Genomic DNA, 23,419 nt, shown 5'->3' with positions numbered 1-23,419 from the left:
TTTTCCAGTAAAATTTTAGGGATTGGTCTGAGAGTTTTGCTCCTCAGCAAAGAGGGTGCAACTTGAACCCTGTGGTTTTTAGAGATAAATGTGAATCAAATGAAGATATTTGATCTAAAGGGTGTTGGGGAACTTCCTATCCAATAATCAAAGCTTAAATGTGGAATTTACTGCTTCCAAAAAATTTTGAGTGGTCCATTAAACAGCAAGTGGTGCGCTAAAATATTTTCTTAAGGAAAGAGAAAAATAAGTAGAAAAAGGAAAAAGATGAGAGAGAAAGGGAAAGAAAATGGCAAAGAGAAAGGGAAAGAGAAAGGAAAAAAGATAAAAAGAGAAAGGAAAGAAATGGAAAAGAGAAAGGGAAATCAAAGGGAAAGAGAAAGGGAAAGAAAATGGAAAAGAGAAAGGAAAAGAAAATGGAAAAGAGAAAGGGAAAGAGATGGAAAAGAGAAAGGAAAAGAAAATGGAAAAGAGAAAGGGAAAGAGATGGAAAAGAGAAAGAGAAAGCAAAGGGAAAGAGAAAGGGAAAGATGGAAAAGAGAAAGGGAAAGAAAAAGGAAAAGAGAAAGGGAAAGCAAAGGAAAAGAGAAAGGGAAAGAGATGGAAAAGAGAAAGGGAAAGCAAAGGGAAAGAGAAAGGGAAAGAGATGGAAGAGGGAAAGGGAAAGAGATGGAAAAGAGATAGAAAATTAAATGTAAAAATAAAATTAAAAACAAAAATAAATGTAAAAACAGAAAAAGAAAGTGAAAAAGAGAAAGCAAAATAAAAACAAAGAAAAGAAAGGAGAGAAAAAAGAAAAGATGAAAAGAAAAGGACAAAGTAGTTGGTAAAAACTGATGCTGAAATTTTACAGAATCTCACAGATTATGTTTGCTCTAGAGATGGAACCAAGGATAACAAATGGAGCTAGGTGACATGAGTGGAACAGGATTTTCTGAGTGATCCCTGCTGAAGTGGATAAAATAATGGAGCACAAAGACAGTTTAGGGAACCAGAACCTCCTCCAGAAGGAGGGAAAGTCCAGGCTGAATTCCAGCCACGGGATGTTGTGGGGTGTTCCTGCCTCAGCTCCGTCCCTCTGTTCTGGGCTGTGGGATGGGACAGAGCCAGCCCCAGCACCTGGGCACTCACTGAAAAGGGATTTTTTCACTAAAACCACAAAGTGCCCCTTGTGGTGAGGTGCTGGGACACCTCGGAGCCCAGCTGTGGGCAGCAGCACAGGGCAGCTCCTGCACAGCCTCCTCCTTTGCTGCCTGCGCTCATCCCTGCTCTGGGAATCCCTCCCTGGAGCACAGACTGCCCCCAGGCCTGACCCTGGAGACAGGAACGGAAATTGTCCGGCCTTGGGTCACTGCAGTGACAGAAATGTCCCTGTCACCAATGGAAATTGTCCAGCTTTGGGTCATTGCAGTGACAGAAATGTCCCTGTCACCAGCGAGGACACACCCAGCATCACACTGCCTGTAGCACAGGGACACCTGGCTGCCACCCAGCCAATTCCTGCTCTGCCAGGAGAGATGGATGGATGGATGGATGATGGATGGATGATGGATGATGGGTGGATGGATGGATGGATGGATGGATGGATGATGGATGGATGGATGGATGGATGGATGGATGGATGGATGATGGATGGATGGATGGATGGATGGATGGATGATGGATGGATGGACGGATGATGGATGGATGGATGGTGGATGGATGGATGATGGATGGATGGATGGATGGATGGATGGATGGATGATGGATGGATGGATGGATGGATGGATGGTGGATGGATGGATGGATGGATGGATGATGGATGGATGATGGATGATGGATGGATGGATGGATGGATGGATGGATGGATGGATGGACGGATGATGGATGGATGATGGATGGATGATGGATGGATGGATGGATGGATGGATGGATGGATGGATGATGGATGGATGGATGGATGGATGGGTGGATCCAAGCACTGATCCCTGCACTGACAGCCACACCTGCAGGGTGCAGCCTGCTCCAGCATTTGGACACAGGAGGGATTTGCCTGAGCTTTCCTACCTCTCCCAATTATTCTGTTTTACACGTGCAGGGAGTTAATTTTCTCTCTGTGTCTAATTTTGTATTATAATTTTTCTATTTCTAGAAGCACACATTCTCTGGGCTGGAATTACACATTTCCCTGTCCCTGGGCCAGGCCCAGAAGCTGGGTCATTTTTTCTCAGAATCCTCTGTGGCTTTTCCCAATGCTTTTCCCTTTTCCAGGTTATTCTTTGGGATGGAATTTTGCCTTTGTGCCTCATTTCAGCCCTGCCAGGGTGCTGCTGTGCTGGAGCTGCTGGAAAAGCTGCAGCCAATGGACAGGGTCGTTTGGGCAGGGTTGAAAACTGACTGATGGCCAGCCCAGGGAGGGCTGGGAATGGTGGAAAAGGAGCCATGTCCAGCTGGGACTAGTCTTGTGTCCCCCAGGGATCAGCACTGAGCCCAGTTCTGCTCAATATCTTTACTGATGATCTGGATTAGGGGATAATTCACAGGTGGCACGGAGCTGGGTGGGATGTGGATCTGCAGGAGGGCAGGGAGGCTCTGCAGAGGGATCAGGACAGGCTGGATCTGTGGGGTGACAGCAGAACTGTGAGGGTTAACAAGGCCAAGTGCCTGGTCCTGCCCCTGGGTCCCCATAGAATGCTCCAGGCTGGGGGAAGAGGGACTGGAAAACTGGGAAAGGCCCTGGGGGTGCTGGGGACAGTGGCTGGACAGGAGCCCAGGTGTGCCCAGGTGGGCAAAGCCAAGGGCACCTTGTGCCAGCCATGGTGTGACAGCAGGGCAGTGCCCATCCCCAGAGCTGGCACTGCTGGGCACCTCCAGTGCTGGGAACAGCTCTGGGACAATCCCAGCAAGACCTGGAGGGGCTGGAGCGTGTCCCGGGAAGGGAACGGAGCTGGGAAGGGGCTGAGCCCCAGGAGGGGCTGAGGGAGCTGGAAAGGGGCTCAGCCTGGAGAAAAGGAGACAGCAGTGGCTGTCACCAGCCAGGGGGACACCATCCCTGCCCCACTGCTCTGTGAGTGTGCAGCACCTGGACAACAACAACCCCCCCATGGAATGCCCCAGCGTGGCACAGCTCTGCAGGAACCCCCAGCACCAGCGTCCCTCCCACAGGGACACACGGGAACCTTTGCTTTGTGCAATCACCTGGAAAACTCTGCCCGGCCGGGGGCTGGCACCTCCCAGCCCAAAGCACTTCCCAGGCAGGGCCGCAGGGCAGGGCTGAGGGAGCTGGGAAGGGGCTGAGGCTGGAGAGGAGCTGGGAAGGGGCTGAGCCTGGAGCAAAGGAGGCTCAGGGGGCCCTTGTGGCTCTGCACAGCTCCTGACAGGAGGGGACAGCCGGGGGGTCGGGCTGTGCTTCAGGGAACAGGGACAGGAGGAGAGGGAACGGCCTCAGGCTGGACCAGGGAAGCTCAGGGTGGAAATCAGCAGAATTTCCCCATGGGAAGGGCGGTCAGGGATTGGAACTGCCCGGTGCGGTTTGGAGTCCCCATGGCTGGAGGTGGCCAAGGAACGCCTGGCGGTGGCACTCAGGGCTGTGCGCTGGTGACAAGGTGGAGACGGGACACAGGCTGGATTTGCTAACCCAGTATTCGATAATCCCGGATTTGCTAATCCCGGATTCCATGATCCCGGAGCGCTTTTCCAGCCCCAGCGCTCCCTCAGGGACAGGACGGGACGGCCCCGCGCGCTCCCGGCGACTGAGGGGCCCCGATCGTGGCCGCCAGGGGGCGCCAGGAGCAACGCACCTCACGCACGCGCAGCGCTCGCTGCCGTGTCCGCGGCCCCGTCCGCGCTTCCTCAGACACCGCGCGGGAGGCGGAGGGGCCGCACCGCCCGACCAGGGACACCGGGAGCACTGGGGGCACCACGGGCACCGGGAGCGGCGGGAGCACCGGGACAGGCGGTGCCGAACCCCAGCAACACGGAAACGCCTGTTTAGCCGCGGCAGTGCGCAGGCGCGAGAGTAGAAGCGAATAATCGTAGCCGGCGGCGCGGCAGTGACGTCACAGGGGCTGTGAGGGGGAGCCTCGCTCCGGGAAGCGGCGCCGGAGGAACCGGGAACAGCCCCGGGAGCGGCCCTGGGCTGCGGGAGCGATTCCGGGCTCCGAGAGCGGCTCCGGGGACAGTTCTGGGCTCCGGGAGCGGCCTCGGGCTCCGGGAGCTGGCCCAGGGCGTCCCAGGGGTCACACGGTTTCTTTAGGAAGGTCAAAGGGAAGAGTCGCCGGTTGTGGGTGACAGGTCTCGGTTGAGGGACACGCCGTGGAGGAGGCTGGCGCTGTGCTGGTGCCGGGGGAGTTTTCCAGGCTGGGTCTGGTTGAGGCAGCTGCAGCCGTGTTCGTGTCCCAGAGCTGGAGGCAGCAGGAGAAGGGCAGAAACCCGGTCACAAATCCTCTGCAAAGGAAGAGTTGGAGGAAGTCAAGGAGCTGCTCCAGGCTGTGGTTTATCTATGATGAGTTCCCCAAACCCTGTTCTGCTGCTGGCTGGCAGCTGCTGGCATACCCCCCACACTTCCCAGCATGCAGAGGAGGAATCTGCAGCCCTTACCCTGAGCTGGGGTGAATTTTGTGCTGATTTACAGGCGGATGCACCCTGATGGTTAAGGCAGACCCTCTGGTTGGCATTGGATCTGACAGGCTCATTAGCAGCTCTGTACAAGCTGCACTTGCCCCGTGCAATCCTGGCAGCTTTGCAGGAGGATTCTGCAGCCTTGAAAGCAGGAGATGAGACAGGAGTGTGTGATGGTGTTCACAGGGGTCTGAGGATGAGGGAAGCAATGAGGATCTGACTCCATGTTTCAGAAGGCTGATTTATTATTTTATGATATATATTACATTAAAACTATACTAAAAGAATAGAAGAAATTATTTCATCAGAAGGCTGGCTAAGAATAGAATAGTAAAGAGTGATAACAAAGGCAGCTGTCTCAGACTCTCTGTCCAAGCTGGGGTGTGATTGGCCATTAATTAGAAACAACCACATGAGACCAATCCCAGATGCACCTGTTGCATTCCACAGCAGCAGATAACCATTGTTTACATTTTGTTCCTGAGGCCTCTCAGCTTCTCAGGAGAAAAAATCCTAAGGAAAGGATTTTTCATAAAACATGTCTGTGACAGGAGTGTTACAGGAAAGGAGGATGGTTGAGGCTGGGGACACAGCAGAGGCACACACAGCTTTCCAAGCAGAGCTGGAATAGAGGGGAATCTCTGTGTGCTGCTGGAGGCTCCCTCTGACAAGGTGTCTTGGTTTGGAAAGCCAGGAGTCTGCTAAGGAAGGCAGGAGCCTCCCCTGAAATGGAGAATGTAAACACACACCCCCTGCCAAATTGTTAAAAATTTTAAATTAAGGGGCTCTCAGGCATAGATATGGGAGCAAGAATAACAGTTCTTTAATAGGAAAGAAAATTAAAAGATAAACAATACAGTAAACTAAACCAACACTGGCAGAGTCAGAACCCAACCTGACACCCTGTGGGTCAGGGTGTTGGTGGCAGTCCCATTGGAATTGTGGCTCAGCCCTCCTGCAGTGTCAGGGGTGGTTCTGCTGGAGCAGGGATCCTGTAGAGAAGGATGGATTCTTCCTCTGAAGATCCAGTGGAAGGAGAGGCAGCTGCTGTTCCTCTGGGGAATCCCGTGGAGAAGCCGTGCTGGTGTCTCAAAACCTCTGGATTATATCTGGGTAGGAATGCTTGGCTCCTCCCTCTGGGCTCACATCTCCCAGTGGGATGCTGTAGTTCTTATCAGCCATGCAGGGACATTCAGTAGCTGTTATCAGCAGGTGTCTCCCCTGAGGGAGGAGGGGGTGTGGAAGAGATAAGGTCTCGGGGTCTCTGCTGCTCACAGTGACCCTGAGAAGAGTTCGAAAGTCTCTTTTCCCAGCCTGGCACTCAAAGAAGGAGTTAGGGCTCTTCATTTCTCGGTCTCAAGGTTGTTTATTGTATCTTATCTATAAAATTCTTTCTCCTGCCCTGCCGAGGTCCATCCAGCAGGACAGTTCCAGGCACTCTGCCTGCCCCAGGGCAGTGTTATGGCTTTATACTAAAAATTATGTGTACAATGTTTACAGTTACTTTCCAATACCCATCACCTGTGTTAGACAGTGAGCTTCTACTCTAAACCAATCTGTAAGCGCCAACATCACAGCAGAAGATGGAGGCCAAGAAGGAGAAGGAGAAAGGCTGGACATGCCTACATTCCTCCATCTTGCCCCCTGAACCCCATTCTAAAAACCTCAAAAACCTATTTTTCACCCCATGATAAATTCACTATCATTCTCTTAAACTTTCGTGGCTTGTCATTCTTCATACAAGGTTGGTAATTGTTTTTTTCCAAGGGCTAAAATCAAAGGCACAGGGGTCTGGGGCTCTGTGCCAAGGTCTCTGAGCCCCCTGAGCAGGGGTTCAAGTTCTCCAGGGCAGCCAGAGGAATTTCCTGAGTTCCAACAATAAGGAAAACTGCCCACTGAACAGAACACAAATGCCAAGATGGCAAATAGAATAAAATTTGCTTGGCAATCCAGGACACAAAGCACCTGCCTCTGATCATCCCTGCTCCCCTCCTTTCCCTGCACACTCAGAGCTCCTACAGGGCAGACAGGGACAGCTGGAAGGGGACACAAAGCTTGTGGAGCAGCAGAGCAGCTCTGTGACAGCCACCACAGTGTCCTTAGGGAGTGCCACCCTGGGGCAGTGGGAGGCGTAGAACTGGATGAGCTTTAAGGTGCTTCCAACCCAAACCAGTCTGGGATTCAGTAATTAAAGACTTTGTGCTAATTACCCACAGCAGCACTGACACAAAGACTTCTCACTCAGCCCACCTCACCTCCTTCAGAGGATTTTGCTGATTTTTGGGGCATTGGAGGGACTGAGTGCTGCACACAGGGCACTGCTGCCCTGGATTTGAATAACATTTATTGATCAGGGTGGGCCAAGGAGACAAAGGAAGGCCTGGCTGGTGACTTCTCCTGGTTCAGAATTGCCCAGAGCTCTAAAGGCACCTCATTTCTCTGGAGATGGAGAGGTGGGAGCACTGATAGCCCTTTGTGCCTGTGTGAAACACCTTCCTGCTCATTTTGTGCCTCTCTGTTCCCTAAAACCATGGAAATGTTCAGTGTGTGAAGAAAACCCTCCAGTGAATGCAGGGAGAGCCTTGGAACATTTGCTGAGCCCTGAGTACAGCTTTGATCAGAGCAGCAAACCCCAGGCTGCTTTTTGGGCACATTTTACACAAAATGTTTCAGTCTTTGGGTTTTGACAGCTCAGTTTGGGGTTTTTCTCCTTGACAGTAAGGATTCTGTGGGGTCACTGCTTTATTTCAGAGCACTCCTGAATTAAACAATACCTGCTGCTGAAGCTATTTTTGTCTTGTGGGCTGAATTTATAAATTGGGATATTTTGGGGAGTGAGCACAACTTCCTGCCTGCTTTCCTGTGCTGCTGCTAAAGATGAAGGGCATGCTGGTGCCTTTATCTTTTTATTTCTGTGCCAACAGCCCTAAATCCCAAATCCAGGGCAGTCTGTCAAGGAAGGAGCTGAGCCCCACCTCCTTCAGCTCTTTGTGGCACAAAAGCAGGAGTTTGAAATGCTCAGTGTTGGCTCCTGGAGTGAGGGGTTATCTCTGCACAGCCCCTGAGCTGCACTTTTTACAGCTTTTGGGTTGTTCAGTGAAAACCTGGCCAATAAAACTTCAAAAATTACCAAGCTGAGTGTAGAGGATCTGTGAGCAGAAGGCTCGTGCTGAACAAGGACAGCTCAGAGCAGCTGCTGGCAGCAAGTGAATGTTGTCATTGTGCAGCTCCGTTAGAAACTGAGTTCCAAAATTGGAGACAAGTTGTTCTCCTGCAAGAACATCAGGGAATTAGACAGATTTTATCAGAATATTCTGACTTTGGATCATTTTCTTCAAAAATCTGCTTTAAAAATAGAGGAGAGGTCCAGAAGGAAGGGGGGTGGGAGAGAAAAAAAAAACATTTTATTCATTTTATTCTCTTCCCCCTTCACAGCTAATCAAACTTGGAATTTTTTTCTGTTTAATTGGGATATCTGAGAATTCAGCAAGAGGAACAAAGAGGTAAAATGGCTCCAAACTCTCGTGGACCTTGGCACAGTTTTAGGGGACACAAAGTTACTGTCACAGCTTCTCCTGGGAATTGTTTTGCATGAATATAACACGAACACACCCAGAGTCAGACAAATTCTGCAATTTGGGCTTCAGGCTCTGACAAGGATATTTGAAATGTAAATAGAAAACACTTGTTACAATCCAGTGCAAGAAGGAAGGGAAATGTGTTTTCCTGACATTTCCTGGTTTTTAAAGGAGAAATCCAAACCCATTTTTATGTCCATGTTTGCTTTAAAAGCTTTAAGGAATGAGGGGGAAAAAAGCTTCAAAAAGGTTCAAAACCTGGAATCCTGTGGGACCAGCACTGTCTTTCCCACCCATTGAACAGTTCAAGGTGTGCCAGGCTGGAATTTCCTTGGAGCTGCCTGAAACTGCCCGGTGCCAAGGAAGGGACGGGGGCACGGCTCTGAGGAGGGACATGAGGGAGTGATGGCTCTGAGGGGACACACACAGTGATGGCACTGAGGGGACACACAGGGTGATGGCACTGAGGGGGTGGCTCTGAGGGGACACACACAGTGATGGCACTGAGGGGACACATGGGGTGATGTCACTGTGGGGACATGCAGGGTGATAGCTCTGAGGGTGATGGCACTGAGGGGACACACGGGGTGATGGAACTGAGGGTGATGGCACTGGGGATGGCAAGGCTCTGTGCGGACACACAGGGGGATGGCACTGAGGGGACACATGGGGTGATGGCTCAGAGGGGACACAGGGGCATGGCACTGAGGGGATGACAGGGCTCAGAGGGGACACCCAAGGGAGTGATGGCACTGAGGGGACACACAGGGTGATGGCACTGTGGGGATGTGCAGGGTGATGCCACTGAGGGGGATGGCAAGGCTCAGAGGGGACACACAGGGTGATGGTACTGATGGGGTGGCAATGAGGGGACACACAGGGTGATGGCTCTGAGGGAGTGGCACCGAGGGGACATGCAGGGTGATGGCACTGAGGGGACACACAGGGTGAAGGCACCGAGGGGACACACAGGGTGATGGCTCAGAGGGGACACACAGGGTGAAGGCACCGAGGGGACACACAGGGTGATGGCTCAGAGGGGACACACAGGGTGAAGGCACCGAGGGGACACACAGGGTGATGGCTCAGAGGGGACATGCAGGGTGATGGCACCGAGGGGACACACAGGGTGATGGCTCAGAGGGGACATGCAGGGTGATGGCTCTGAGAGGGATGACAAGGCTGCGAGGGGACACAGGGTGATGGCAGTGAGGGGACATGCAGGGTGATGAGGCTGGAAGGGGACACCCCAGGTGACTGGTGGCTCTGGGAGGGACAGTGAGGCTCAGAGGGGACACCCAAGGTGACAGGGCTCACAGGGACATGCAAGGGTTCAGGGGACACCCAAGGTGATGGCTCTCAGGGGACATCCGAGGTGACTGATGGCTCTGGGAGGGGACACTGTGAAAAACACCAATCACTTGCTTTTAAAATTTTAAAAGTTTCATAGTAATAAAATAGTTCTAAAAATAGCAATATAATTAGAGTAATAAAAATTTGGATAATTAGGATTTAGGAAAATATGAGACAATCAAAACAAAGAGTTGTGGACAGTCCAAGTACCTCTTTCTGGACAAAATAAGCCTGAAAAAGGACCCACATTAACAGAGGATTAACCCTTAAAAGCAATAACCTGTTGCATATTCCTACACCTCATACATGATGCATAAATTCCATTCAAACCCAGGATTCTGTCTGGGCAGTGTCAACTTCTTCCTCTGAATTCTGTGACTGCATCTTCAGTGCTGAGCAAGGCAGGAAGTTCGTTTCTTTTGATAAGGGAGCAATAAATTCTCTTTCTCTGAAAGATTCAGGTGTCCTGTGGCTGCTATCTCCCTGCGAGTCCTTTCTTTAAAAAAACTATCTTACACAGCACAGTTTCTATTTTAACATTATGTTATAACCTAAAACTATATTTAACACACTACTTAAGAGAATTAATACAGCATCACTTTCTAACATAACACATGTAATATTCACTTGAATATTTGCAAAAAGCCAGTCATAAAATACGCATTTTTCACAGACACCCAAGGTGATGGCTCTCAGGAGACACCCAAGGTGACTGATGGCTCTGGGAGGGGACACCCAAGGTGATGATGGCCCTGGCTCTGTGGCAGCAGCAGCTCCCAGGATCTCTGGAAGCCTGGAAACCCCAGCAGATCTCTCCAGATCTCCAAATCCACACATCTGGGGGAGCTGCCAGGAGTCCCTTCAGCAATAAACATGTATAAATCTATATGTCTGTCATATGTGGATTTCTAAATATGTATCTTCAGCACAATCCTATTTGCCTTGAGGAAGTCAGGGTGGTTTAAAACACACCGTGGGACACAAGCAGGAATTTTCTTGCTTGTGTTAGAGAAAAAAAGCCAATTAACAGCATGTTAATTAGCTGGGGCTCTGTGCTCCAATGTACTTGAAGTTTTAAATAGCTGTGAGGCTCAGTTTGCAGAGGCAAAGCGATTCCTACGGCTTCAGGAAGCTCCTGGCGCCGAGAAATTTTGCTGCAGAGGTGCAAAAATCAACTCCCGAAGGAGTTTTGAGGGAGAACGTGCGGAAAAATAAGAAAGGAGGGCAGGGTGTGTACCGATCCGGCAAGACAAAAAGCGAAACTTCCCATACCGGGAGTCGAACCCGGGCCGCCTGGGTGAAAACCAGGAATCCTAACCGCTAGACCATATGGGAGGCGCTGAAATGAACTGCACCCGTGCGCCTCAAAAAGCTACTGCCCACCCCGCTCACTGCCTTGAGAGGTTCCACCGGGCGCCGCTCTGCCGTTCCATGGGAGACACCGGGAGTCGCCGGGAATGCCCGGGACTCATCGGGACCCCCCAGTAAGCGCCCCCGCTGTGCCAGAGAGACGCTGCCCTCACCCAGCATGGCGACCGGAGCTTCGGCTACCCCGCGTCCGCATCACGTGATACCGGGGGCGCGCGCGTGCGCGCTCACGTGACCGGCGGCGGCCGCCGAGCGCTGGGTCCCGTGAGCGGGGCGGGGGGCGGGACGGGGGCGCCGCCACAGGCCCCGGCAGGGCCCCGCACCGGCACAGCCCCGGGCACCGCCTCCGGCCCGCCGAGCCCCGCACCGGGTACCGCCTCCGGCTCGCCGAGCCCCGCAGCCGGCACCGCCACGGCCCCGGGCAGGGCCCCGCACCGGCACAGCCCCGGGCACCGCCACTGCCCCGAACACCGTACCGGGCACCGCACCCCGCACCGCCACAGCCCCGGCCGCCGCCTGCGGCCCGCCGAGCCCCGCACCGGGCACCGCCACAGGCCCGGGCAGCGCCGAGCACCGCCTGCGGCCCGCCGAGCCCGACCTGCCGGGGCTCACACCGGCATCGTCCCTCAAACCGGCCCCGAGCCGCCCATCGCCGCCGGAGGTACCGAGACGCGGCCCGGCCCGGGGGGCGCGGGCATTGCGGGGAGTCCCGGGGGAATCGCGGGGATGGGGCTGTGGGGAATCCCGAGGAAACGGCAGGACGTGCCGGGAGAAGGGTCTGGGGTAATCCTGAGGAGCGAAGGGGCTGCGGGGATCCTGAGGGAGGGAAGGGGCTGCGGGGATCCTGAGGGAGGGAAGGGGCTGCGGGGATCCTGAGGGAAGGAAGGGGCTGCGGGGATCCTGAGGGAAGGAAGGGGCTGCAGGGATCCTGAGGGAGGGAAGGGGCTGCGGGGATCCTGAGGGAAGCGGCTGCGGAACGTGCCGGGAAGGGGCTGCGGAGGCGCTGCCGGCCCGGCCGCAGCCACCCCAGCCGGGCCGGGCGGTTTCGGGAGCGCCGGAGGTTTCCCGGCAGCAGCGGGAGTTCCCCATGGGCCGGAGCAGGGGGAGGGGAGCCGGGGCTGTGTCAGCGCTTTCCCAGTACCGGGGGTGGGAGCGGCACTGGCATCGGCGTTGGGATCAGCACTGGCATTGGTATTGGCTTTGGGATTGGTGTCGGTTTGGGATTGGCATCGGGATTGGCATTGGGATTGGCGAGCAGAGCATGTGTGTGTGAAAAGCAGCGATCCAAGGTGGGCTTCTCTCTGCAGGTGTGTGATGCCAAGCACAGCCATGAAGAAAAAGGTAAGGGCGGGCAGGGTGATCCTGTGTTTCCCATCCCCATCCATGAGCACTGTTTGTTGGATCCATCCCTCACCTGGGGCTCCAGTGCCTCTCAGAGTCAGCGCTGCATCCTCTGCTGGAGGTGCCAGGCGTTAAACCCGGTTTTAATCCTGGCCTGGATGGGCTGGGTTGCACCCGGCTTTAATCCTGGCCTGGATGGGCTGGGTTAAACCCGGCTTTACTCCTGGCCTGGATGGGCTGCAGAGCCTTCCCCAGCAGTTGCTGCTCCCCGAGCACTTCTGGGGCTGTTGCAAAACCCTCTGCAAAACCCTGTGCTCAGGGAGGAGGATCTGCTCGTGTCCCTCCCCTGTCCCTGCCACCCTCCCGAGGTGTCCCAGGAGCCTGAATCCCCTCGGGGCTCCAGGAGGATGAAATTTAACACGTGGGGAAGGAGCAGCAGCTCTGGGCATGGCAGGGGTGGGTGTATCCCTGCAGGAGCACGGCCAGAGCTCTTAAAGGAATATCGGGCTGCTGTTCCATGGTGAGGTGGGGTTGTGTTCCCTGCCTGGCTCTACGTGCTGCTGTCTGACCCCTTTGCAAGGCCTCTGCAGCCTAAACTTTGGGAATTGGGGCTGGTTTGGGCCGTGCCTCAGGCTGGGATCAAGTTTCTGCCTGGGATTTTGTGCTGGTGCTGTGAAATAAGAGCTTGGCCGTTCTCTGGGATCAGCTCAGGGGACAGGACAAGACAGGGCAGCATCTGGGGGCCCTCCCCAGCCCTCCTGGGTGTGGAACAGCCGGGAACCCTCCTTGTTGCCAATCCTGGAGCCTGTGGGCAGCTTCCCTGGGGAATTGTGCCTTGCTTTGTGCCCAGCTCCTGCCCTGCTGCCCAGGGTGGGGGTGGCAGCTGGGCAGCACTCCCTGGGCTGCTCTCCTGAAATCCCCCCTGGATGGCACACTGGCAGGGCTGCTGCCAGGAGCTGCATTTGGCTTTGTGACTGGAACTTGTTTAACAGCTGGGTTTTGTGAGCGGGGCTGTGTTGGCTGCCGCTGATGGGTTTGTTTTGTTTAATTTTTATTTTTAGATCACAATGTAAAGCCTTGCCTGGTGTGACTGTCTCTGGTGTGACTGTCTCCCCTCATCCCCACCCCCAGCAGCATTCCCTGCTTTTTGGCTGCCTCTCCTTTCCCCTGAGCTCTGCAGGGATGGGACATCATGGAGCCAAGGGTCTCCTCTGGAGGGGCATCACTGGAGCCATAAAGGGTTGTCTCACCCCTGCTCTGGGGATGCTGATCTGGGTTGTCTCATCTGCTTTTCCCCTTTTTCTGGTCTTCTAGCACCTGAAACTGGGAATGTCCCTGGTATTTAGGGAAAAGAAAACCAGTCATGTTGTGGGAAAAGCAACAGTCATGTTGTGGGAAAAGCAGTATTAGAAGGTTTTTAACCCCTGTCTGGTTAGCACAGAGTGTTTGGGGTGGAAAACCAGGAGCTGAGGGCTTGTTTTTGGTCTGGAGGGGCTGAGACAAAGCTGTTCCTCATCTTTAAAGTCCTTTGGTGCCACCAAAGCCACCAGATGGGAGGGGCTGGGAATGGGGAGGCAGCTCCTGCTTTTCCCAAGTCCTGTCCACGTTTTTGGAGAAAAGTGTTAAAAGTGTTCAGTCTGACCAAGGAGAGCAGTGAGGTGGGGTGACCATGGCCCAGGGACAGCAGGGAGGTGGGATGACATGGCCCAGTCACCACCCAGGAGTGTTTGGGATGTCTGTCCTGCTCCCAACGTGCTCCTCTCTGCCTCTCCTGGTGCATTCCCAGCTGGGCCGTGCCAGTGCTGCGTTCAGTGCCTTTGGCAGTGAGCTGCCAGCCCGAGGGAGCTGGGGGGCACTCGGTGCTCTGTGGGAGCTCATTTTTCCTTCTCTCCCCGTGCGCAGGTGCTGCTGATGGGTAAGAGTGGGTCTGGCAAGACCAGCATGAGATCCATTATCTTTGCCAACTACATCGCCCGGGACACGCGGCGCCTGGGGGCCACGAGTAAGGAACCGCCCCGTCCCACAGCTCCAGCCTCAGCAGAGGGCGGGGCCGCTCCTGCAGCCATCCCCGGGTCCCTTGGGTGTGTCCTGCGGCTGCCGCACCCGCTGGGAGCTTCGGGATCAGCCAGGGACAGGCAGGAAGGGGAGGGAAGGGAAAGGCAGCGCTGGGATCGGCTGGGCTGCTTGATTGTTCAACTTTTATCCTTAACTCCCTGTTTCGGGATCAGGAAGCAGCCTTTGCTGCTTTATTGTTCAACTTTTATCCTTAACTCCCTTTTTTGGGGAGCAGGAAGCAGCATTTGCTGCTTTATTATTTAAATTTGATCCTTAACTCTTTATTTTTGGGATCAGGAAGCAGCGTTGGTGCAGCTGCACCTGTCAGAGCCTCCTGTGTGTTGGTGGAATGTTCCTGCTCCTGCAGGGATTTCCAGCACAGGGATCCTGCAGTGCCCCCGTGGTTCTGGCAGGATGATGCACTGTGTTTGTTTAATGAATGCCTTTCCTTCTTCCCTTTCCAAAGCCTTTGTTGGGAAAGAGCAAGAAGTGATTCCTCTGGGAGAGGTGGATGAGTGGTTGGGATCTGGTGCTTCTCACTGGGAGGGGCCTGTGTGGATTTCATGTCAGGGATTGGTGTAAATTTCCCCTTTGCCATGAATTTGGCCTCTTCCTGAAGTTTACATTCCCTGTGTTCCTGGTTTGTTTTGTCAGGGATGGCTTCAAGCCCTGCACAGTCATTCCTACAATATCCCAGGGATCAGGGAATGTGGGAGTGAACAGGAACACTCACTGCACTTCTCAGGAGAGCAGGGAGGCCTGAGTTCCTCTGGGAAATGGGATTTTGGTGAGATTTTACAAACTGGGGCTGCTTTGTGAGGAATGCCCATCCCTGGACGTGTCCAGGGCCAGGCTGGATGGGGCTTGGAGCAGCCTGGGGTAGTGGAAGGTGGCAGGGGTTGGAATGAGGGCGTTAATCCCTTCCAGCCCAAACCATTCCATGACTGGGTGCTGATTTCCAGGGTTTCTGGCTGCCCAAGCTCTGCCCTGGCTGTGGTGCACTCAGTGAGCTCCTGCTGTCTCTTTGCAGTTGATGTGGAGCATTCCCATGTCAGATTCCTGGGAAACCTGGTGTTGAACCTGTGGGACTGTGGAGGGTAGGTATTGATTGTTCCTGTCCAGCCTTTGGGGGAGGCTCTGGGGAACCAGGGGTGGAGCAGGGTGGATTCTCCTCCCCCTGGGATGAGGTGGTGCCAAGGGAATGCTCCTTCTGCTGTCCTGAGGTGCTGGAATTGCTCACTCCAGCTCCATCCAGGTGGGATTTGTGCAGAGGCTATGCTGGAGGTGGATCCTGTGGCTCCTGGAAGCAGCTTTTGTCAAGGAATGTGTCCCCTCCTCAGCTCCATGGCCTCTGGACCACCTCAGTCATGTTCAGCCAGAGTTAAGGAGATTTAATCCTGGGATTTAAGGCTGAACTGATGCTTTGGGTCACGTTTCACCTGTCCTGCTGCTGTGGGCTTTCACAAAAGGCTCCTTAAAGCCAGCCTGGGGCCAGAAGCAGCAGCACGTGAGGGAAGCTTTGCTTTCCTGTGGCACTGGGGGGTTGGTGCTCTCCAGGAGCCTCCAGCTTCCCTGGGAATGCCAGGGCACACAGCTCCGGCCTGGCAGCTCCACACCCCAGCCTGGCCCTCCTGCCAGGAGCAGCTTCCCACAAACCCAGGAGCTGCCCTAAGGAGTGTCCTGCTCTGCCCCCCAGGCAGGACACCTTCATGGAGAACTACTTCACCAGCCAGAGGGACAACATCTTCCGCAACGTGGAGGTGCTCATCTACGTGTTCGACGTGGAGAGCAGGGAGCTGGAGAAGGACATGCACTACTACCAGTCCTGCCTGGAGGCCATCCTGCAGAACTCCCCTGATGCCAAGATCTTCTGCCTGGTGCACAAGATGGACTTGGTGCAGGAGGACCAGCGGGATCTGGTGAGGAGCTGGCATTGCCATGGAAATGCATCCCTTGTGTCACACCTCAAAGGCAGCCCCTGGGGCTGTTCCTCAAAGGCTTTCTCAGATCTCCTCAGAGCTTTTCCTGCCTTCTTTTAAAGTGTGTCATCCTAGCATCCACTGGAGAACAGCAGTGCTGGTTTTTAGGGACAGGAAAAGCCTTTCCTGCCTGGTTCCAGAGCTCCCAGCACACCTTGGCTCCTTCCAACCCGAACAATTTTGGGATTCTGCACCAAGACATCCCTGCTGCTCCCTGGGAGGGTTCCTGGCCACTCTCCCCTGCAGCGTCCCAGAGATCCATGTGAAACTCACCCCATAAATCCATAGAGCAGCCACAGCACAGGCAGGAACACTTCACTCAACCCCTCAACTCTCCTTGCCCCCCAGATTTTTAAGGAGCGTGAGGAGGACCTGAAGCGCCTCTCCCGGCCCTTGGAGTGTGTTTGTTTCAGAACTTCCATCTGGGATGAGACCCTTTACAAGGTTGGTGCAGCTTCCTCCCCACATCTGGGAGGATTCTTCCTCATCCCACTGGGAGCAGGGCAGGAGGAGGATCCCTGGAGCTGCTGTTGTGTTCAGCTCTGCAGCTGCTTCTGCAGGGTGTCAGTGAAACCCAAATTAGTCATGGGTTTATTAATTATTTTAAGAAGTCAGGAGTGTGTGGTAAATATTGTTAACTTGGCAGACAGGCATCCAAACATCCCCCTGGCTCTGGGAAGGGTGAGGTTGCCACTGCCCCACACCTGGGTCAGCAGCTGGGCAGGGAGGGGAGGCTGAGCTTGGAAAATCCGAGTGTGGATGAGCACAGATGTTGATCCCAACATCCCCCAGCCCCTCCTGGGCTTGTTCCTGGCCTGTTGGGATAAGGTGGAACTTTGTTTGGGTCAGGGATGAGCTGCCAAGTGTCCATCTGTGTGCTGACCTTGCTCAGGATTAAAAATCTCTGTGAACTTAAATGGGAGAAGGAGACAGAAGCATTCCCAGCTTAAAGCAGGGATGATTTCAGTCTGTTCAGCAGCACTGCAGTTTCTGTGCCTGCTGGAGAAGAACTGGAGCCAGGGAAGGGTCTCCTCAGGTCTGGGCTCCCTCTAGGACCTGAGCATGGAGGGTGGAGAAGCTGCTCAGCCTTGCCCAGGCTGTCAGCAGCCAGAAGTGCCAAAAATCCCTCTGGGAGCACATTTCTCACGAGGGGCTGAGGAGAGGAACTGGTGGGACCTTGGTGTGTCTCTCTGTGCAGGCCTGGTCCAGCATTGTCTATCAGCTGATCCCCAACGTGCAGCAGCTGGAGATGAACCTGAGGAACTTTGCTCAGATCATCGAGGCAGACGAGGTGCTGCTGTTTGAGAGAGCCACGTTCCTGGTGAGTTCCTGGCATGGATCCCCTGGGTGCAGCCTCCCTTTCCCTCCCTCTGCCCTGGAGCTGGGCTGGGAGAGCTGGGGGTGCTCCCCTGGACAGGAGAAGCTCCAGGGAGAGCCCAGAGCCCTGCCAGGGCCTGAAGGAGCTCCAGGAGAGCTGCAGAGGGACTGGGGACAAGGGATGGAGGGACAGGACACAGGGAATGGCTCCCACTGCCAGAGGGCAGGGATGGATGGGATATTGGGAATTGGGAATTGTTCCCTGGCAGCGTGGGGAGGGGCTGGGATGGAATTCCCAGAGCAGCTGTGGCTGCCCCTGGATCCCTGGCAGTGCCCAAGGCCAGGCTGGAGCTCCTGGGACAGTGGGAGGTGTCAGGTTGGACCTGAATGAGCTTTGAGGCCCTTCCAAGCCAAGCCATTGTGGGATCCCATGGAGGTTGGGAGGTGCCAGCCCCAGTGAGGAGTGCCCTGATCCAGGCCTTGGGACCCTCTAGCCCATGGGGCCATCCCAGAATCCCCCCTGCAGCTGAGCTGAGCTTTGGTTGGGGTTTCCTCTTGCAGGCTCTGGGAGTGTTTCATGTCCCCATTGTGGTGGGACTGCTCTGAGAATCCCCCTCTGCACAGGGCAGGAACCTTTTGGAGCTTCACAACCAAACCTTTTCACTTCCTCCTGCTGGAGCATTTGAGCTGGAACTGATTTCTTTTGGTTTTTGATGTTCTGCAAATCCAGAGCATGGGTGGGGGGCCAGCCATGGGACTGTGGTGCTTTTCCAGGTCCTTGTGCTCCCAATCCCTCTGCAAAGCTGCTGGATAAAACCACTCTTGGTGCTTGGCCATATTCCTGATTGCTGGGCTGGGCTCTTCACACTTTGCACCAAACTCTTGTTGAGCTGAAGGAAATACTTGAATTATTTGGAGTGTTTTCCTTGCTGGTGATTTGGAAATGATGGAGAGAATTTGGGAAAGGAGCCATGACTTTTTTTTCCTCCTTAAACTATCAGAAACAAACACTTGCCATGCCTGGCAAGTTCTGCTTTTTGACCTTTTGGAGATAATGAATAGTTCCACCTTGGGGTGTGTGACAGTGTGATTGTTACAAGGACATTTTTAACTGAAAGAAATTATCTTTGCTTCAAAAATTGTGTGCTTAATTTAAATGCAATGGTGACTTCTTAAAAAACTCCTCCTTTTTTTTCATATACTTAAACATTCTCAGGACTCTCTTCTCTTGATGGGAAATCTTCCTGTGAAAATCTCTTTGGGAAATCTTATTCTGAAATTGTAATTTAAATTGTAGAATTAAATTGTACAATTGTGTTTAAATTGGAGTGGAAAAACCTCGTCTGGGAAGTTTAGGAAGGAAATTGAACACTGGGACCTGCAAGTCTTGAATGTGGCTAAAACCGTGCTTGTGGCAATAATTGGGCAAGTTTAAAAAGTGATGGGCTTAAGGTGGTTAAGGGAAAAAAGAGGAAAAAACCCTAAAAAACCCTGATAAATGTGACTCCCTGAATAGAACAGTCCAGATCCCTGTGCAAGGGCTCCTGACACATCCAGAGAGAGCTGATTTTGGGATTGTGAAGAGTTCAAAGCAGCTGGCCTAAGGCTGTGGAGAGATTGCTGTCAGCTTTGCTGTGGGGATGGAGCTGTGTGGGCAGGAAATGCAGCTCTCACTCCATGTGGCTGAGCAATAAAGGGCTGGGGCCACCAGCTCGGTGGGAATGTTTATGGAGATGTTTTCAGGGGCTCCTGAAGCCCTTCAGACCCTCTGGGTGTTGCCATCCAGACTGGAGTCAGAGAGGAATGGAGAAGGAATTTCCAAGGAAGCAGCTTTGAGCTGTTTTTCTAGGGGAGGAGCAGCTTGATTTGGCTTTGGGATCACTGCCTGTGCAGGATGGGAGGGAAAATCCATCCCAGCCCATTCCTGAGGTGATGGACACATTTTTTACTCTGTTCCCACCTGTTTTGGGAGCAAGATGTAAATTGCTGCTGAGGTGAAGCCCTCAGGGGACAGTGGTGTCACCTGGCAGGTCTGTGCCACAAGAATTTATGTAAAACTCCCAAGATCAGTCAGCCAAAGGCAGAGGGGATCCCCCCTGCTCCCCAGGCATTCCCAGAGCTGCTGTGGGAGGGCTGGGCTGGAATCCTGACTGCTCTGCCCCTCTCCAGGTGATCTCCCACTACCAGTGCAAGGAGCAGCGGGACGTGCACAGGTTTGAGAAGATCAGCAACATCATCAAACAGTTCAAGCTGAGCTGCAGGTGAGCTGCTCCCATCAGCCCTGGGGACATCAGGGCTGTTCCAGCTCTCTCCAGAGAATCCCAGTTTGACTCCTCAGCAGCTGGAACACAAATAATTTAAATGTTAATTTAACTCCTCCTTTGCTCGTGGTGGGAGAGCTTTGGTGCTGTTTTGTTCCAGGTCTCCTCCTTCTGGATCAATGCAGGGGAATTCCAGGGCTGGAGTGATCAGAAGTGTTTCTCTTGGAACCTGGGAATGGCAGCTGGAGAGCTCTGCTGCAGCCCTGGCCCACTGGGCTGCCTGGGGAGGATGGGGCTTGCAGGCACTGTTTATCCCTGATTTCAGTGGAAAAATGGGAAGTTTGGCTTTGCACAGCCCTCAGGCTCCACTGCCAGGTTAATTGTGAGGGTGTGTGGAGCTGGATAGAATGGAGAAGTTTCTGGAGGGGTTTACAGATGTTCAGATGTCTCCAGATATTCCCATTTTATGCTTATTTCTGCTGCTTATCCAGAGTGTCCAGCTGGGAATGGCTGAGCCCTGGTATCCATGGGGAGCAGGCCTGGTCAGGGGGGTTGTGTCTGGAATTTCCTTCATTCAAGGCACAAGCAGCTGATACTGCCCCATTGCCTCATTTGGCCCCAAACTGAGGAATTTGCCTTTAAAACCAAGCCCAGCCAAAGCCCTGCTGTAACCACACCTTGCCAAGTGGGAATTGCAGCTCCTCCTTGTTCCCAACAGCTCAGATCAGGGATTTTGGCCATGTGGGCACAAAAGCTCTTCATTCACTCTTTATTTCCTTGTTTTTCAGTAAGCTGGCAGCTTCTTTCCAGAGCATGGAGGTCAGGAACTCCAACTTTGCTGCTTTCATTGACATCTTCACATCCAACACCTACGTGATGGTGGTCATGTCAGACCCCTCCATACGTAAGTCAGAGCCAAGAGAAACCTGCTTGGGACAAAAAAAAACCAGAAAAACCTCAAAAAAGGTGGAATTAGTCCAGTTTAAACTGTTTTTCTCTTGAAAATGAGGTTTTAATTACAGAACTGATTAAGAGAGAGAGATTGAGTGTGAGCAGGACCCTGCAGAGGTGGTGGTGGCACAGCTGAGCTGCTGCTGCTGTCACAGGGAGCCACCAAACCAGACCTGGCTGAGCAGGTCGTGCCTAAAGCCTATTTTGGGCAGCTGGGAGCTGGCAGCCCCGGTGATTTTTGAGGAGGAAGCAGAGCTGGCTCATGTTTGGGTGTTGCTGGGCTGTCTTGGGTGGACAGGCTCTAATTTTAGCAGCCTCTATTTATCCCAAGGAGGATCTGCAGCAGTGCCAGCCCGCAGCCCCTGGGAGCAGATCCCTGTTTACACAGCTCTTGGAATTGCTGCTGGGAGCTCAGGGGCTCCAGGGACACTGCCCAGGCCTGCTGCTGTGCTTTCCCTGCCTCCTCCTTGGGGAATTAGGGACACTGGGGGATCCCTGGGCATTGCTGGGCTGGGGAGCAGCTCTGGGAGGAGCAGCTCTCCCTGGGAGAGGCTTTTCCTCATGTTCTGCTGGGATCAGCCAACAGCCCTGGCCATCCCACGTTCAATTTACCCAGACCATCCCACACTAAACTTTGCCCAGACCTTCCCACATTAAATTTTGCTCAGACCATTCCATGCTGAATTTTGTCCACACCTTCCCATGCCTTTTTCCCATCCCACATGAAATTTTGCCCAGACCTTCCCACACTAAATTTTGCCCAGACCATTCCATGCTGAATTTTGCCCAGATCTTCCCATGCTTTTTACCCATCCCACATGAAATTTTGCCCAGACCTTCCCATGCTTTTTACCCATCCCACATGAAATTTTGCCCAGACCTTCCCATGCTTTTTACCCATCCCACATGAAATTTTGTTCAGACCATTCCATGCTGAATTTTGCCCAAACCTTCCCATGCTTTTTACCAATCCCACATGAAATTTTGCCCAGACCTTCCCATATTCAATTTTGCTCAGACCCTTCCATGCTTAATTTTTATCCATCCCACATGAAATTTTGCTCAGACCATTTTCCATGCTGAATTTTGCCCAGACCTTCCCATGCTTAATTTTTACCCATGCCACATGAAGTTTTGCCCAGACCTTCCCATATTAAATTTTGCTTAGACTATGTCATGCTGAATTTTGCCCAGACCTTCCCATGCTTTTTACCAATCCCACATGAAATTTTGCCCAGACCTTCCCATGCTTGATTTTTACCCATCCCACGTGAAATTTTGCCCAGCCAATCCCAGTTCAAATTTTGCCCAGATATTCCCCCATAGAATTCTACCCAGACCATCCCACCTTAAACCTTGCCCAGCCCTTCCCACCCTAAATTTTTCCCTGCCCAAAATCCCCCTGTGGATTTTGCCTGGCTCGGGAGCAGCAGGATGCACCCAGCCCCTGCAGACAGAGCTGCTGGAGCCAGGCAGCCCTGAGGCCACGGTGACTCTCACCCTTTTTAACTTCTTTTTATCTCCCCTGTCCCTTTTCCGTCGCAGCTTCCGCGGCCACGCTGATCAACATCCGGAACGCCAGGAAACACTTTGAGAAGCTGGAGAGGGTGGATGGACCAAAGCACAGCCTGCTCATGCGCTGATCCCAGGCACCGGCGCTTTGGGGGGAGAAAAAACACACAGGGACTGCTTCTTTTTAGGAGAATCTAACACTGTCCATGTCTTTGTTGGGCTTTGAAATGAGTGTGCTGCTTGTTTTTTCTCCTCATCACGTTGGACACTAGAGCTGGGGGCTGGCCGGATCCGGCGCGGAGCTTCCCGGATTCCCTGGCACGGGAGGTGGGGAAGGAAGGAGGCAGGAGGGTGCTGTGCCCGCAGGGGGTGTGGCTGAGCCCTCCTGGACGCGAGGCTGCCTGCCGGCTGATGGGATATTTACTATTTCCTTGGATGGTTGCTAGAAAAAGTTTATAAATTTCTCCTCATCTTTGGTCATGGAAATAAATTTTTGCTACCAGGGATTTCAGATCGGAGAGCTTTGCAAAGTGGGTTTGCTTTCTCCCAAATCCCCGGGCAGCTTTGGGAGGCAGGAGCTGTAGGGGCTGGGTGGCTCCTTGTGTGGTTTTGGGGGGATTTGGCTGAAAGCCACTCAGAGTTTCACTGGGAATCACTTTGGCAGCATCTCCCTCCCTTTATTCTCTCTTGCTGCATCAAATTACTGTGTAAAAATGGGTGTGGTGCCTCCGTGCCTGGCTCTTCCCTGCATCCCTGCCCACACACCCGCTGGGAGGGGACAGATCCTCCGGGGCGAGTCCGGGAGTGGCAACGAGGAGAGAAAAGGGACGGAGAACCTGAGTCCAGGAGTGGGAACGAGGAGCTAAAAGGGTTGGAGAACCTCAGTCCAGGAGAGAAATCCATCGGTGCAAGTCCAGGAGTAGGAACGAGGAAATAAAGGGGCCGGAGAACCTGAGTCCAGGAGTGGGAATGAGGAGATAAAAGGGACGGAGAACCTGAGTCCGGGAGGGGGAAGGAGGAGATAAAAGGGCCAGAGAACCTGAGGGCTCCGCACAAGAGCTCGCAGCCCCGCTCCATCCTCCGGGAATTGCTCACCCGCGTCTCG

General features: G+C 53.5%; 1 protein-coding gene and 1 non-coding gene across 2 annotated transcripts; one reads left to right on the top strand and one right to left on the bottom strand.

The window, feature by feature from the left end:
• Positions 1-10,793: 10,793 nt before the first annotated feature.
• Positions 10,794-10,865, bottom strand: TRNAE-UUC (transfer RNA glutamic acid (anticodon UUC)). The gene has a single exon. It is a non-coding gene; the product is annotated as a tRNA-Glu (tRNA).
• Positions 10,866-11,166: 301 nt separating this feature from the next.
• On the top strand, positions 11,167-22,825 carry LOC131563857 (ras-related GTP-binding protein A). The gene is made up of 10 exons (XM_058814038.1): positions 11,167-11,559; positions 12,206-12,239; positions 14,142-14,241; positions 15,325-15,391; positions 15,991-16,213; positions 16,622-16,717; positions 17,472-17,594; positions 19,760-19,851; positions 20,640-20,755; positions 22,348-22,825. Exons 2-10 carry the CDS (start codon positions 12,213-12,215, stop codon positions 22,443-22,445), a joined length of 942 nt encoding a protein of 313 aa, XP_058670021.1. The 5' UTR covers positions 11,167-11,559; positions 12,206-12,212; the 3' UTR covers positions 22,446-22,825.
• The last annotated feature ends 594 nt before the right edge of the window (positions 22,826-23,419 follow it).

Source organism: Ammospiza caudacuta, chromosome 14, assembly GCF_027887145.1.
Source record: "Ammospiza caudacuta isolate bAmmCau1 chromosome 14, bAmmCau1.pri, whole genome shotgun sequence".
Classification (NCBI taxonomy): domain Eukaryota; kingdom Metazoa; phylum Chordata; class Aves; order Passeriformes; family Passerellidae; genus Ammospiza; species Ammospiza caudacuta.
This window is presented reverse-complemented; position numbering and strand designations above follow the sequence as displayed.

What these genes read in the sequence shown, in the direction of transcription:
- LOC131563857 (XM_058814038.1), top strand. Translation starts at nt 12,213, where the DNA reads ATGCCAAGCACAGCCATGAAGAAAAAG. An exon ending in AACCTGTGGGACTGTGGAGG is followed by an intron (nt 15,392 to 15,990) that starts GTAGGTATTGAT and finishes TCTGCCCCCCAG; the next exon opens with GCAGGACACCTTCATGGAGA. An exon ending in AGGAGGACCAGCGGGATCTG is followed by an intron (nt 16,214 to 16,621) that starts GTGAGGAGCTGG and finishes CTTGCCCCCCAG; the next exon opens with ATTTTTAAGGAGCGTGAGGA.